Source organism: Triticum dicoccoides, chromosome 7A (genome assembly GCF_002162155.2).
Source record: "Triticum dicoccoides isolate Atlit2015 ecotype Zavitan chromosome 7A, WEW_v2.0, whole genome shotgun sequence".
NCBI classification, from domain to species: domain Eukaryota; kingdom Viridiplantae; phylum Streptophyta; class Magnoliopsida; order Poales; family Poaceae; genus Triticum; species Triticum dicoccoides.
In genome coordinates this window covers 460346152-460360793 of record NC_041392.1, presented here as the reverse complement: position 1 = coordinate 460360793, position 14642 = coordinate 460346152, and the positions used below count along the sequence as shown (strand labels likewise).

The 14642-nt window shown below is 38.7% G+C and overlaps 1 protein-coding gene across 4 annotated transcripts in view; it reads left to right on the top strand.

The window, feature by feature from the left end:
• The first annotated feature begins 4517 nt into the window (after positions 1-4517).
• Positions 4518-14642, top strand: part of LOC119327430 (vacuolar protein sorting-associated protein 13b-like) — a 30046-nt gene continuing 19921 nt past the window's right edge. For 2 of the 4 annotated variants that reach the window (XM_037600540.1, XM_037600538.1), the window contains exons 1-21: positions 4518-4822; positions 5258-5335; positions 5464-5576; positions 5670-5763; positions 6389-6432; positions 6514-6582; positions 7175-7288; positions 7374-7447; positions 8026-8233; positions 8402-8467; positions 8549-8628; positions 8991-9140; positions 9798-9861; positions 10573-10674; positions 11092-11271; positions 11383-11501; positions 12029-12179; positions 12261-12350; positions 12450-12551; positions 13105-13163; positions 13249-13348. In XM_037600540.1, coding sequence (XP_037456437.1) covers positions 4726-4822; positions 5258-5335; positions 5464-5576; positions 5670-5763; positions 6389-6432; positions 6514-6582; positions 7175-7288; positions 7374-7447; positions 8026-8233; positions 8402-8467; positions 8549-8628; positions 8991-9140; positions 9798-9861; positions 10573-10674; positions 11092-11271; positions 11383-11501; positions 12029-12179; positions 12261-12350; positions 12450-12551; positions 13105-13163; positions 13249-13348 — 2154 coding nt within the window. In that variant the 5' untranslated portion in view covers positions 4518-4725. The remainder of the gene's footprint in view (positions 4823-5257; positions 5336-5463; positions 5577-5669; positions 5764-6388; positions 6433-6513; positions 6583-7174; positions 7289-7373; positions 7448-8025; positions 8234-8401; positions 8468-8548; positions 8629-8990; positions 9141-9797; positions 9862-10572; positions 10675-11091; positions 11272-11382; positions 11502-12028; positions 12180-12260; positions 12351-12449; positions 12552-13104; positions 13164-13248; positions 13349-14642) is intronic. The other 2 variants (XM_037600539.1, XM_037600541.1) reach the window with 2 other exon arrangements.

Genomic DNA, 14642 nt, shown 5'->3' with positions numbered 1-14642 from the left:
GAACAAAGCCAGAGCACTTCAAGAATACCTATTCAGCAAAGAAGGACGGGAAGAATGCGCAAAGTAAGTACTTTCTCTTATCACAACAAAAAACAAAGAAATGTCGCTCCTTTTTAAACCCACCTAACTAATGTATAAACTTTTTCTGCTTGCAGTCTAAATGTATACATTAGCTCTAAGCGACTCGATTGGATTACAGGAAAACAAATAATGGAACAGCTGCAGAAAGGATATGGAGGACAGATGGAGGGCTCCATCGCAAATGCATTGTTCGAAGAATGGACATGGCAGCAACAATACAACACAACTGATAAAGCCATACTTCCCGTAGAATTTGCAAACGTATGAAGTCCAATTTGACAAAAACACTTGCATCATTTTAGTGATTACAAAGATTGAACTAAAAAGTAGAAAACTTTTTTGTCGCAGATTGTGCTCGGTGTTAATACTGGAGAAGGAGGAGGACTAGCAGAATTCAATGAGGACGGAGCATTGAAACAGTTTGTACCCCGTGTAACAGGGAAGGAATTTTAATAAAGCTGGTAAGTTAATAGAAATATACAAACATAATTCATTATTCCTATATATTGCACATTTACATGTCATTTAATTCTTCCGACAAGAATGAACTTTAACTCACTCTGTCTCCAAATACCGCAGATTATGATACCTCACAACACAGCTAAACACTTCACATTGTACGTGCTCAACAAGAACACGAGCTCCATCGACATATTTGACTCACTGAATTACAGACACGAAGGGGGAAAAATACATGGAAAAAACACCATAAGGATCACCCAGAACTGGTACGTCAATTCAACCTTGGTTTTCTAATTAGTTTTCCAATTCGTGTATACCCTTTTTAATGGCAAAATCCAACAATAAAACCAAACCGCAATCACATATTAAAATGATGCATGCACTCATGAAGAAGCATTACGACGAAGCGGAACTACGAGCCAACAGTGAACCAAACTGGTCGAGGATAGCAGAAACACCTAACAAAGTTTGCATGCCAAAACAGCAGGGTATCTAATGCGGACACTTCATGGTTAAATTTGTAAAATACTGGAATGACATTGATCTCATAAAAGATGATGAGGATTTCCATGTAAGTGAATAGTACGAGAGCAACAATTTTATTTTTAGAAGCAGCACTACTTGAATAATTCAATTATCTCATCAAAGAAAAATAAAAGAATACCTGATGACCTTCATACAACATAGCAAGGTAGATGTCGAGTGGAAACCAGAGTTCCTTTTTACAACCATATTTGGTGAAACAAACCAAGTAAAGTGCGAGCAACTACCTGGAAGAATCAAAGAATTCAAACCAGAAACTTCAAACTTCTTTTCCACCAACAAAGGTAAGAAAATTGTTTCTCGTTATCTTTTTTTGTAATGACCTACCAATCCCATGGTTGATCAATGTCTTTGGTATCACAAGAGCTTACATATTACATATCTGCTTCCACTGACAGAAACAGATGAAACAAAAAGGAAAAAAGGACGAAGCACCAATCCATATCGAAGACATTCTCATTACTTCCAACACACAAAGGAGGCATCCGACCTCTTCCAACTAGTCATGAGCGACAGCTAGCAGGAGGAATTCAAAAAGTGAGTTGTTTTCTATTGCACATCAAAATAGTTGAACCGAGGCCAAAAATAAGGTAAAAAAATGTTTCTCACTTACCCTGACCTCTAAAATTATTTATCTCCCTGTCACAGTAAAACTATATTTAGGCGCATCCGTAGGGAGAGAAAAACACGCAACTTACTGGAGCCCAACTGAAGGCAGTATTTGGTCTAAGACCAGCACAGACAAACATACCACATCATATGGAAAAGAGTGTGCTCGATGACATAGCAGAAATCTGGGAAAGCAGACAAGATTCAAAAGAGACTGCCAGAATAATATTAGGCCCAAACTTTGCAGAGGTAAATTTAAAAAAGCAAAATCTTGTCTATATTGCAACACCTACTCTTTCTATATTGTTACACTGCTCTTTTTTCTAACAGTTTTTTCATCGTAATTATTATTTGCAGCATATATTAAATTTAAAGAAACACAAAACTAGTATTGCAAAATTTAAAAATGAATTGCAAAAAACAAATAATCAACTGGTTCCCATGTATCTCAAAGAAAATCAACAGAAAAAGCTCTCAACAGCAAACATGGTAACATCCCTTTCCTCCATGACAAAATCAAAAAATATGCATTCTATTAAATTACTTTATATTAAACTGTCATCTAATTAACAATTATTTTGGACGCAGATATTCATTCCAATGGAGAAGGGTGACCGCTACATACTATATATGCTGGACAAATATAAACACAAAGTTCACATTATTAATCCTCGAGAAGCGACTTCAAAGGAATTTGAGAAAGAAAAGATAGACATGGATAAATTGGATCCACATGAAGCATATTGAGTTCTTCAGGAACATGAAGACGCTCAAAAAGAAAGAGAAACACAGTTTCAGAAATATCATGTTATAAGTCGGCAATTGTAAGCATTTATACATAACAATTTTTTCAATTTTACAAATTGTAATATTAAAACAATTACAAAATGCAATTCCCAGGTATCTAGGTTTAAAGAAGTCTTCAACATCATGTTAGGACAAACAATGAATGCCAAGGGTACAAGATGGCAGATTCATACCGTGCAAGATGTTCCAGTGGTAGAAAAGGGCAAATCATCATTTGTTGTTTTAAATCTTGCATTCCTCTATGATGGTGAAAAATTCATCGAAGACCTGGAAGATTTGACAGTAAGTCTATATATATTTATTTATATACAACTTTTATGCACCAACTCTAATAATATACTTCTCTTTTCGGCAAAATTTCATAGAATGAGGTCGAAAACTGAAGAGCAGAGGCAATGTACATTCTTTTACATAGCGAGATGAATCAAGTCAAAACTAATGAAATGAGTGATGAGATTAACAAGATCTTCAGCAACAATGAAGACTAAAACTTTTGATTTAGCCAAAGAGGCTAATTCTATCAAGACGTGACAAAACAGTTTATCAATAACTCACATTTGTATGTAATGTAATTAGAAATTGCGTGTTCATGTTGAAAGGAGAACATCATGAGAGAGTGCCATTACACTATAAACAACAGTGCCACTTTTTATTTGTTCGACATCAGTGACTCCTTAAACGAACCCTTACGCATGACTCTGGAGACAACTTCTCGTGCCTCCAGAGACAATATCCACACACACATACCAAGAGCGCCTCAACCGTGGCTAGCGCTACGCACACGTGACTATAGATGATTCACACCCGTGCCTCCGGAAGCGACAAGGCCCCATGCCTCCGGACAATATACACATGTGCATGCACGCACATACCTCTAGAGCCTCAACCATGGCTAGCTCCTACGCACACGTGACTGCACATGCTTCACCCGTGCCTCCAGAGGCAACATACCAATGCCTTCGTAGGATGCACACATGTGCATCCACGCACATACGAGCCGAAGGCGAGTAAGAGGTTCCCTTGCGCCGGAGGCGCCGTGTCACACCAGGACGGACAACGCGCAGCACGAACCAGCACGCTGCACGCCCTACACACACTTCGACCTATGTCCCCTCTTCAAGATGTTTATGAAAATTAAACGAGTCGAAGACGAGTAGGAGGTTCCTTCAGCCGGAGGCGCCGTGTCACACCACTACGGACAACGCGCCGCACGAAGCAGCACGCTGCACGACCTACACACACTTTGACCTATACCCCCCTTTAAGATGTTTATAAAAATTAAACGAGCCGAAGACGAGCAGGAGGTTCCCTCACGCCGAAGGCGATGTTCTTCAATTTAATAAAGTTATACATCCGTGGCTCTACTTGTGTACACCTGTGCCTATACAGAATTCACACGATTGAACGATCCTGAAGACTGTCGTTTTGCATTAAAAAGTTGTTGTTTTTTCCTTACTTGAAAGGTCACATTTGATAGTGTTCGTAGTCCCCGCCCATAACTACCCCATAAATCTCCATTACCCGGAAATATAATGGGAACAAAAAGGAAAACGAAAAAGGGAAACAGAGAACCAACCGCGTGAACTGGTATTTTCTTTGTGTTATCGCACGAAAAGGGAAAACGAAATTTTTTAATAGTTCAAGGGTCAAACTGCAAAACACACGAAACCATCAGAAAGGGAAAATCGGGAACCCACCATGCCAGCTAGTTTTTCCTTGCGGGAACGCTCCACACGCGATACTTGTCACACGCGGAACGTTCCTGAACCGCTTGTTACGAGCGCTTGTTAACTAGTTGCTCCCCGTCAGACGTAAAAAAAAAACTAATTGCTCCCGTCAAAACCAGGCATGTCCCGTCTAAAAAAGTTTCCGATACTCCATGGCGAACGGGCGCCAGGATTGGGGTCCAAGAAAATAGGTTTGCCAAATAGACGGACAATACAGGTCGAGCACCGTACACGCGTACATCGCACGGTCGCACGCACCGAGCCGGAATGCCCGAGCATCAACGACACGAATCGCCGTCGTCCTCCTCCGCCTCCTCCTCCAAGCAAACGGAAGTCCCAAACCCAACTCGCCTCTCCTCTCCTCTCCCCACACTCCCTTCCCTCGACGGCCTCGCCCCCTCCTCGACTCCACCCCTCGCCTCCTTGCCCTTTCCTCCCCCGCCCCATGGGAGCGCGGGCTCGCTAGGGAGACTCCTCCTCCTCCGCCGCCGCCGCCATGTTCGAGGGGGTGGTGAGCCAGGTGCTCGCCGGCCTGCTCGGCCGCTACGTCAAGGGCATCCAGAAGGAGCAGCTTAAGATCGGCATCTGGAACGGTTCGTACTCGATTCCCTCCCAAGAACACTAGCGAGTAGAGACCACACCCCCGCGTTCCGCTACTTGGGTTGGCCCAATCACCCGCGAGCCAGCTGCTGTCCTGGTCCCCACTGTTCTCCAATTCGTCACCCCTCGGCTGCCGCAGCAGTAAATTCGCTGGTTAATTCCATGGCTGCGTTTAGTGCTGCAGATGTTTGTGTTTTGATTAAGGCGTGACTGGCATTGGGTTTGATCGTACTGGGATTTTTATGTGCACGGGTTGTATTGATTCCGTTGTTACGCCTGTTTATGCGTTGCATCGGTGATGGATACTGATATACATATTGCCAAGTAATTCTTCTTAGAATTGTTGACATTTTGCACCTTAGCTCTGGATTGTGCTGTCTCTCTGATCCTGATGGTGGCTAAACTTTTGATGACTTCATTTTGTGCAGAGGAAATAAATTTGGAAAATGTAGAGCTCATTCTGGAAGCCTTCGACTACCTGCAGTTGCCTTTTGCACTCAAGACTGGTATGATCTATGATCCCACTCAGACTGCTTGGCTGGATGCTACCAACACTATTTTTGCTATTTTGGCACGTATAGGTAAAACTATGTGTTATCCTAAGTCGTAAGTTTCCATTCTGCTGTTATCACAGGTCGAATCGGGAAGTTAAGCATAAAGATTCCATGGAAAAAACTTGGATGGGACCCTATAATTATTGTTATAGAAGATGTGTTTGTATGTGCATATCCACGGGAGGATTCTGAGGCACGTCGCTGAATCTGGTTTTACATTGTTCAATTAGCTTGCCAATGGTGTTTCCACTGTGTTGACCCAATAAATACGCTGTTTCTTTATCAGTGGGGATCCGATTCACTTGGTAAGAGAGAACTAGCTGGAAAATTGGCTAAACTTAATGCTATAGAGCTCGCTAAATTTTCCAGAAGAGTGACAGGTCAGTCTCGATTCCTGTGATCTTCATCATTTTTTTGCAAATTTCAGATATCAGTTTGTCACTGCAATTCACTTCAATATCAACATGCTAACTTCAGCTGTTTGTGCTAGACTGCTAGTGGTAACTTCAGGTTTCGTGTCCTTGCTGTTTTTCTTTATCTTCTTGCATGTGCATTAGCATGCATTATACTCCCTCTGTTCCTAAATATAAGTCTTTTTAGAGATTCCAATATGGACTACATATGGAGCAAAATGAGTGAATCTACACTCTAAACTACGTCTATATACATCCGTATGTAGTCCATATTGAAATCTCTAAAAAGACTTATATTTAGGAACAGAGGGAGTATAAAAATCCGCGATCTATAGGTACATATGCTAACTACTAAATGTGTAGACCAGTGTCATCAAGATACAAACACACATTCCGGAGACATTTTTATCTATCAAATTGTATGCAAGTATCTGAAGGCTGCCAGTGATGAACTAGCTGTTACCAATTCGTAACACTTACTTGCTTATGTTTATCATACTGTTAATATAACATTTGCAAATTGCATGTTTATTTATACCGAGTTAACACACTGAAAGGTATTCCTGAAAACCCTAATTCTTTTGACTTCTAGATAACCAAACGGGGCAATCACTTCTATCCTACATGTCAGCAAAGGTAACAAGCTTACAATTTTATTCTTTGAACAATAGTAACATTGATATGCCAAAACACTGATAATTTTGCTCCGTTTGGCAGATACTGGACAATATCCAAGTTTCCATACGAAATGTTCACATCATATATGTTGAATCCCACAACGATCAGGTACGCAAGTTTATATCATATTTTCACTTTCTGTGCACCGAGTGTTAGATGCAATATCTATTTTAGTCAACTTTCAAGTATGCTTTTGTTGCCAGATGAAAAAAGTTAGAAAGTATTCCACACTAATAATTACCCATCTTTGGGCGTGCTATGCTATCATGTGGACAGTTGGTTTTAATTTGTATCAATCAGATTTTGAGGAACTTATGGTGGTGGACTATTTCTTGTATTATTTATAAATCCATGAAGAGACCATCTCCAAAACTCATCCATGCCCCCTCTATGTCTCCATAGTTCTTGTCCATCAAATTCTCATCATTTTTTCTTTATTTTTACCTAGTGTTTGGAATTACACTGCTCGATTTTCTTCTTCTAAATATCATGTAATGGTCTACTTTTGGAGTTTTGATAGTATAACCCAGTGGTAGGTTTGCAGAGGCATACCTGCTATTTCTAAAGCATAAAGGTTAAGCAGTACTTTATGTGTTGCCACATTTTGCACCTTGTTTTGAACTCAAAAGGAATTAGTTTGATATCTGCATACATACCAATTTTGCATATTGTTAATAAAACTGTCTCGGAATATCCACAGGTCGATATTTCACAGAAACTTCCTCGATACTCTTTGCAATCCGATAACATCAACGGTTGCGCTACAGATAAACCTAGCAGCAAACTCATTGCTTTTCAAGTGCATTTCACGCGTGTATCCCCATATATTCAATTCTTATCTTCAGCGTTATTTATTTTTCCTGCTGATTCTCAGACCTGTTTTTCTTGGTAATATACAGGGGAGCTTCATATTTGGTTTGGAATTCAGCAGTCTCTCGATACAAACAGATACACAGAAGCAAAGTTTTGCCATGTGAGTTACCGAAGCCATCTTATCCTTTTTATTTAAACCGATAACAAAGCTTCAATCTGCTAGTTAAGTCTAATATTTTTTGTATTCAACCTGACGGTTGTAGTACTGAAGATCACTAAATTTTAATTAGGAATTAAAATTATTCAGAGACATATAAAACTGAGATGCTTGATTAAAAGTAACGAAAATGCTTGGAAGCCAGTGAAGTTTCTTTAAGTGTTAAAAATCATTGGGATTTTTTAAAGTAATCAACTTAACACTGGAGCACAACTCTACACAGTGTTTCTGCATAGCTGATTTGACTTATGAGTCCTGAAGGAATCCAAAATGCCACTAGAAATTTAACTTTTTAAATTTCTTGACAGTTAACTGTGGTGGCCTAAAATTGTATAGTAGCTTGCTTTACTGACTTGGTTTTATGTGTGGGTATAGCTGCTGTGCGATATATCATGAAACCATCAGGACTGTTTGTCATTGCATTGTAAAATATATGCTGCTTGCATTTTTTTGGAAAATCTTTTGGTATTTCAAACATTTGATTTATTGATTGTAAATGTGTATTTTTTGGGGCACTTTAGGTCATTGATGGCTAGGTCCAGACAAGCTGAAGTGAACAAGAAGATAAATATATCGAATGTTGGAATTTACTGTCAACAGTTAGAAGAACAGCAGAATCTATATGATGTTGGTGCTCTTACTGATGCTCAGTCTAATTTCAGTCTTGGGTTGGCCCACCCAAGAGATGATTATCTTATAAATCCATTTTGTGTGACTGTGTCTGTGCTTGTAAGTGCATCTCTTCTCTCTACATATTCTCATCAATTATGGTATTATCAGGTAGTCTTGTTTGGCAACTGGGTTTCAGAAGCTTTCTGGTTACTTTCAGATCAGCCCTTCTTAGTTTTTGCTGAATGCTGAGCAGCTTGTTCTAATGAAATTTCATCTGCATCACAGGCCAACAACTCCGGAAAGCGTGATGGTGTGCCACAGTATGACATGACTGCAGAACTAACTGCATTGGTTCGTTTCTGTTTTTAGCAGTGTTGATGTGTTAATCACTTCGGAGTTGATTTATCCTTGCATGTTTCATCTTCTTTGTAGGTTCTATCAATAGATGAAATCCAGCTTCAGCAAATTTTGAATCTCTGTGATCACTTCACCATCTGTGCTCTGCGAACAAAGTACGCTGGTCTATTTACACGACCAAAAACTATTATCTGGTTACCGACATCTATCATAGGTTCCATGTATTTGTTCGTAGACAAGCATAGGCTTTATTGTTATTTTTTCATCATGAAATCTTGTTCCAGCCTAAATGTAAGCCTTAATGCACAATACTCCCCTTCATCTTCTGCCTTTGATGGAATAATGCTGGACAGTGTAAAATTTCCTAGCATTTAAACCTGTGCTCGAAATAATGAACTCCTTGGTTTCACTGATTTGCTGAATACAAACAGTAAATGGCGTGAGGATTTGCTGATGGTAAATGAAATCTAACACCAAATTAGAACCACCTCTAATGTTTCTTGCTGCTATTTCACAGATATGGTCGTTACCGCCCGCCTGAGAGCTTTTTATCTAAGAGACAGAAAGGTTGGCAGATAATGTGGTGGCAGTATGCCAAGGATTCTATCATGGCAGACGTTGAAAGAAGACTGAAGAAAACCTCTTGGAGGTTCTTGGGGAAGCGACTGTGAGTTTTGTATTAGCTCTTCCCTTTTTTCAACTTGATCAGCAAGGTGTGAAATGAGCAGAAAATCTATAGTTGAATGGGCAGCAACTATTGCTAGACAGGATAATATAAAAATATTGAAAACAAGTGTAAATATGGGTTTGAAGGTTGCTTGAATTTTGTTTCTGAGGGCAATCAGGGAGCCTGATGATTGGATGCTTTCTTTTTTTATGTCAAGTATAGATTGTCAATGATAGCAAAATCATTAAATTATTTCGTAAATATATCTTCTACTTGATATTTTTAAAAAGCTTCAGGGAGCTCAGAGCTTCGCACCTGAACAACACATGTAGCCTATGTGCTGACAGATAGGAATAGAAGATTGGCATTTTCTTTGCTATAGATGATACTAGCTATCGCTGACTTGGTTTATTATTCTGACCTAACAACCATTGATCTTAAAAAAATGATAAGCAGAAGATAAGGCTTTGTTGTTTAAACAATTCCAGTTTAATGATTTATGACTTGGTGTTTACTTGCTTACAAACCTGTTGCACTGATGTGCTGCTGCTTGATGATCTTGTTTGAAGTGATATTAACAAAATATATCTTTCATCCACAGTTGTTCTCTTCTATTGTTTTCTAGATTGATGTGTGTGCCTGTTTGTATGTTAACAGGGAGGACCGTCGGAAATATGTCAATTTGTACCGAATGAAATTGGAGCTCTTGCAGAAAGGACAGGTTGTGTGATTTTCTCAGTATAGCATGCATTTTTCTCATAATTCTGTAAATGGTTCCGACACACACATGAACAGAGAGTTCTTGCCTGTAATATAGCTCAAGACTGAGGTTTATAATCTCTCTTACTTGTATGTTACATAAAGTAAAAGGAAAGCCGATAGAACAGGAGGGAGGTCTATAGTACACATTGTCAACTTTAAATTATGTCAGGCGAAATTTGTGATAAGATGTACTCCTTGCTCAAATTTACATTATCACAAATCATGTGCATGTTGGACTGACATTCTGTATCATTTGTGTGTAACGAAATTGGCTAAGGGATGAAAATATGAGATGTCACATATACATCTTGTATTGTATGGTGTACTCACTGCTCCTCGTCATTTTCTAATGTAGATAGGGTCTGACCAAAATTTTGTTTCAGTCATATTTGTTTGTCTAGATCCTGTTAATATGCTTGTTTATTGGTCACACAGGCTACATAGCCCCGGCTTAGGTTGGTGATTCTGATTCTGCAACCGTTCTAGCTTGTGTATATACATTGTACTGCACATTTTTTATTCCCTCTTGCCAGTAAACAACATTTCTTTGTATAGACTAATTTCCTATTCGATTTTAGATAATATAATAGCACAGGATGTACATTATGTTATTGTTTGTTCATACCATGCTTTCCACTAGCTTACTTTGTTGAAGTTTTGCTATTTTCAGCTTGTAAGTAAAGACATTCTACAAAAGCTGGAAACTCTGGACAAAGAATGTGATATAGATGATATAGTTAGCTACAGAACAATTGCAGAACAACAACTACAGGTACTTGATACTTCATGTGAAGAATAATATAGTAATACTGTGAATTGTTTTCATCAATTATCAGTTTAACCGCTAAAGTTGAAACTGCCCACCTATAGGCATTTGAGCCACTAAAAACTGTACTCTTTGCCTAAACATTTTACATCTAACATCCATGCGCATTATCGCTATACCACTTGCCTAGCCAATTGCTAAATGTTCCTAATCTTGGATAATGATACTTCAAGGGTTTATATTGGTTTCTTCTCATTTCTCAACACAAGAATGAAATCTGCAGTTGTTTAGGTTCTTCCATAGAGCGCACGTATTTATGTTTTAGAGGTTAGAACACATTTCTGCCTCTTTCCGCGGGCAGGGGGGAGGCGGTGGGCTGGAAATGGGCACCTGTGCTAAAATCTCGCTGGATATTGTTGGCAGGATTTGTCTGTGAAATCTACAAAAGACAATTTTTCTAGTCCAGGAAGTCCTCGAACTGATGAGCCGTCAGCAGGGGCAGGCCGAGGATGGTTAAACTGGCTTTCTCTTGGAATGCTTGGTGCTGGTGGAACAGCTGACACTAGTTCATTTGCTGGTGTTGTTTCAGAAGACATTATTAAGGTTATACACTCTGAAGTATACAGCTCTTCACTTATCCTGTACAAGGAAGCCAATTTTAATGCAATTGCTATTTAGGAACAGGCAGCTCTAACATCTTAGTTTTTCATTCAGGATATCTACGAGGGAACAGAATTTCATCCTGTTTCTTCTGCTGAAAATCATCTGACAAAGGAAAACCACTACTCTTTGAGACTATCTATTCCTCAAATACTCGCAACTGTCACCTCCAGGCAAGTGTCTCTTCCCTGCTTCATCTCCCTGGTTATTTCATATTTTATGTTGCAAAAATTTGTTATTTGTCATAATAGCTTTACAGCCAGTGTGGTATTGCTTTGTTGTGCCATAGAAATAATTTAGTGAGTGATAATCTTTGCCATTTTTGGTTAATATTTCCGTGATGGCTCTAAACAGTCTGTGCCTATTAGTTATTACTCCCTCCGTCCCAAAATAAGTGTCTCAACTTCAGTACAACTTTATAAGTGTCTCAACTTTAGTACAACTTTATACTAAAGCTAGTACAAAGTTGAGACACTTAATTTTGGGACGGAGGGAGTATTTCCCAAGATAGTAAGGCATAAGTACTCCAAAAGACCACTCTAATGGCGAACACTCCATTGATTCATTCTGTTTTAAGCAACAACTAATTGCTTCTTACTATGCTGTTATTTGCTGCCCGATTTTCTGTTCCTGTTTATATGGTTTATCTTATATGTGAGCCCCTTCTTCATCGTCTAACTTTGCTATATTGATTGGTTAGGAGGTTTGGCATGAAGCTTATCGATGGGATGTTTACTGGTCTTGGTACTGAATATAAAATATGGGATGATTCAGCAACTATCCTTGCTTGGCTTGATTCACTTGAGATAACTAACCCGTTGAATAAAAATAAAGTCTTGCTGGCTGAAAAGGTACACATTACAGTTTGACCCTGAAGATATTTTTGGGACCCTTCTCTGAACTGTATGTCTTTAACCCGTAAGATATTTTAGTGTAGCACTGGTGATGGTCTAGGCGCACCTGTTATCAGTATTCAAGTCGACTTTCCGAAGTCAAACGAAAACTCAGAAGCTTCAACACGGGTACCTGTATTCTTTCCAGAAGAGAGCTGAATTCATTACATAGTACCTCTGCGGTGTCCTTAATTGCTGATTCTAGTTATTTTGCCTGTTATTTGTTAGGTTATTGTCCAGGAATTCAATGCCATATACGAACCAGAACTCTTCTTTAATCTGCTGCACATCTATGATTTGTTTTCCTCTTTCCAATTCCAGCGTGATAGGGTAAGCATTCATGCTCTACATCTACGCTCTACTGTTTGGGAGAGTTGTAGTATTTTCTGGTGTCTTCCTTTGTTATATGAGTTTGCTCAATATAACTAACCATTGTTAATGAAGCAAGAGATATATGAAATAGCCAATAATGTAGTTGGATTATCAATTGAAACAAATTTGTGACCACACGTGTTGTTTAAGTAACGTGTACTGCAACTATAGTCCCCATTCTGTAAAATCCGTTTTCCTTAATTCCTAGAAGTGCAGAGTTGAATCCTACTATCCTTTTTGAACGAAAACTGTAGTGGAGGCCCTGACTCAAATCCTCTAATCTTGAATATGATAATCTCTCACAAATGTTGTTCCTAGATCAACTTGATTTTTAGGCATACACTTTTTATCCTGGATTTTGCATCAGCTCACTTTATTGTTACTTGTTGTGCCTTTCGAATACTTAAATACATACTGTTAACTCTCACTTGGTTCGAGATTTTTATCACCTGGAGGAAGTTATGCAAGTTTAAATGCCAAATAATATCCTAGCCATTCTGCATTCACCCAGGTGCTTTCCTCGCTAAACTGTTTTGATAATTTTGGAACAAGACTTCTTTCCAAACTAGAGTAAGTTCTCCCCCATTTACTTCTATATTTTCCGTACTGTGGTATTGCCAGTAGAACTTGGGTCATTGTTTAAACGTGATTTTAGGTACATGTCTGTGAACCAAAAGAAACTTCTCTGGGATTTAAGGATTCACCATTTCGTCATTAAGCTACCATCATATGATTGTGGAAGAGAACTTACTATGGTATGTGCCATTGATAAACAACAGTGTTTTACATTTTGACAATGGAGCATGTTAGTTCCACGGTATTACTATGATCAATGGGTTTATGGGAGTTTTGGACCCAACCGAGGTTCTGATAAATCGGATGACTTCTGTTTATTTCAAGTTGGAACTTGGAAATAAAAATTTGACTTGTAGTGAATAAATTATGGAACTAGGCAAACTTGGATGGCTATAAACCTATAACCACGATTGTAAGCCTCCTAGTGTTTCATAATAGTATAAGGTATCATTTCCCCCTGATTTTGTTTTATGTAGTGCCCGTATGGAAATAAATGTTCAAGTTACACCCATGTGTGTTTCATACATTATAGGTAGTATCCATCATACCCTACCAGAGGGTATGTACGACTGTACGTGTAGTACGTATATATTATTTGTTGCTCAAACTGATGTATCTAGACGTATTTCAGTGCTAGATACATCCGTTTGAGCGACAAGTAATATGGATTGGAGGGAGTAGTATATAGGAATATTTACATAGTACTGAGTATATATATACTACTCCCTCTGTGAAGGTAGTGTAAGACCGTTTAGATCACTAAACGATCTTATATTGCTTTACAGAGGGAGTACTTCTTAAGTACTATGCACCATATTTTACCATTCTCTTTTTTATGTACAAATATGAATGTATTTTAAAAATATACTAAAAACGATGGGCTTAGTTGCAACTTTTCCACGTAGTTCGATTTGGAGCATCTTAGTAATAGTATATGAACATACTCAAAATGATAAAGTAGTATATATGCTACCCGATGGTAGTATATGAGATGTGGGTGTAACTACACCTGGTTGTAGGATTTATTTTCCCTGTATAGTAGAATTGGGTCAAACTGTACATTTTGAAAAGGGTGGAGAAGTTGACCTTTTTTCCGCTCACCTTAGATTAAAAATTTCTTAACCTTGAGGTGAAGCGCTCTAGTACTTGCATTTTGAAACAGAGGACATAATTGTTTAAATGAAAGACAATTACCTAGTCAGCCAGGTCGGTGAGATGCCAGTACATAGGGGTGTAGCACTTGGTCATGGTGAATGCATGCTGGCAAAATATATTGACAGGCTAAAGAAACTGCTCAACTGTGTTTATGACAAGAAGTGAATTTGAGTAAGTATCTAAGCATGTAATATCGTGCATAGCATAGCCATAGACTACTTTTCCTTTTGTCCACGCCACCGAATTAGGCAACAGAAACAACTATGTCATGTAACAACAGCCAATGCAGTGGATGGATTTACTTTAGAGGGCGTGTAC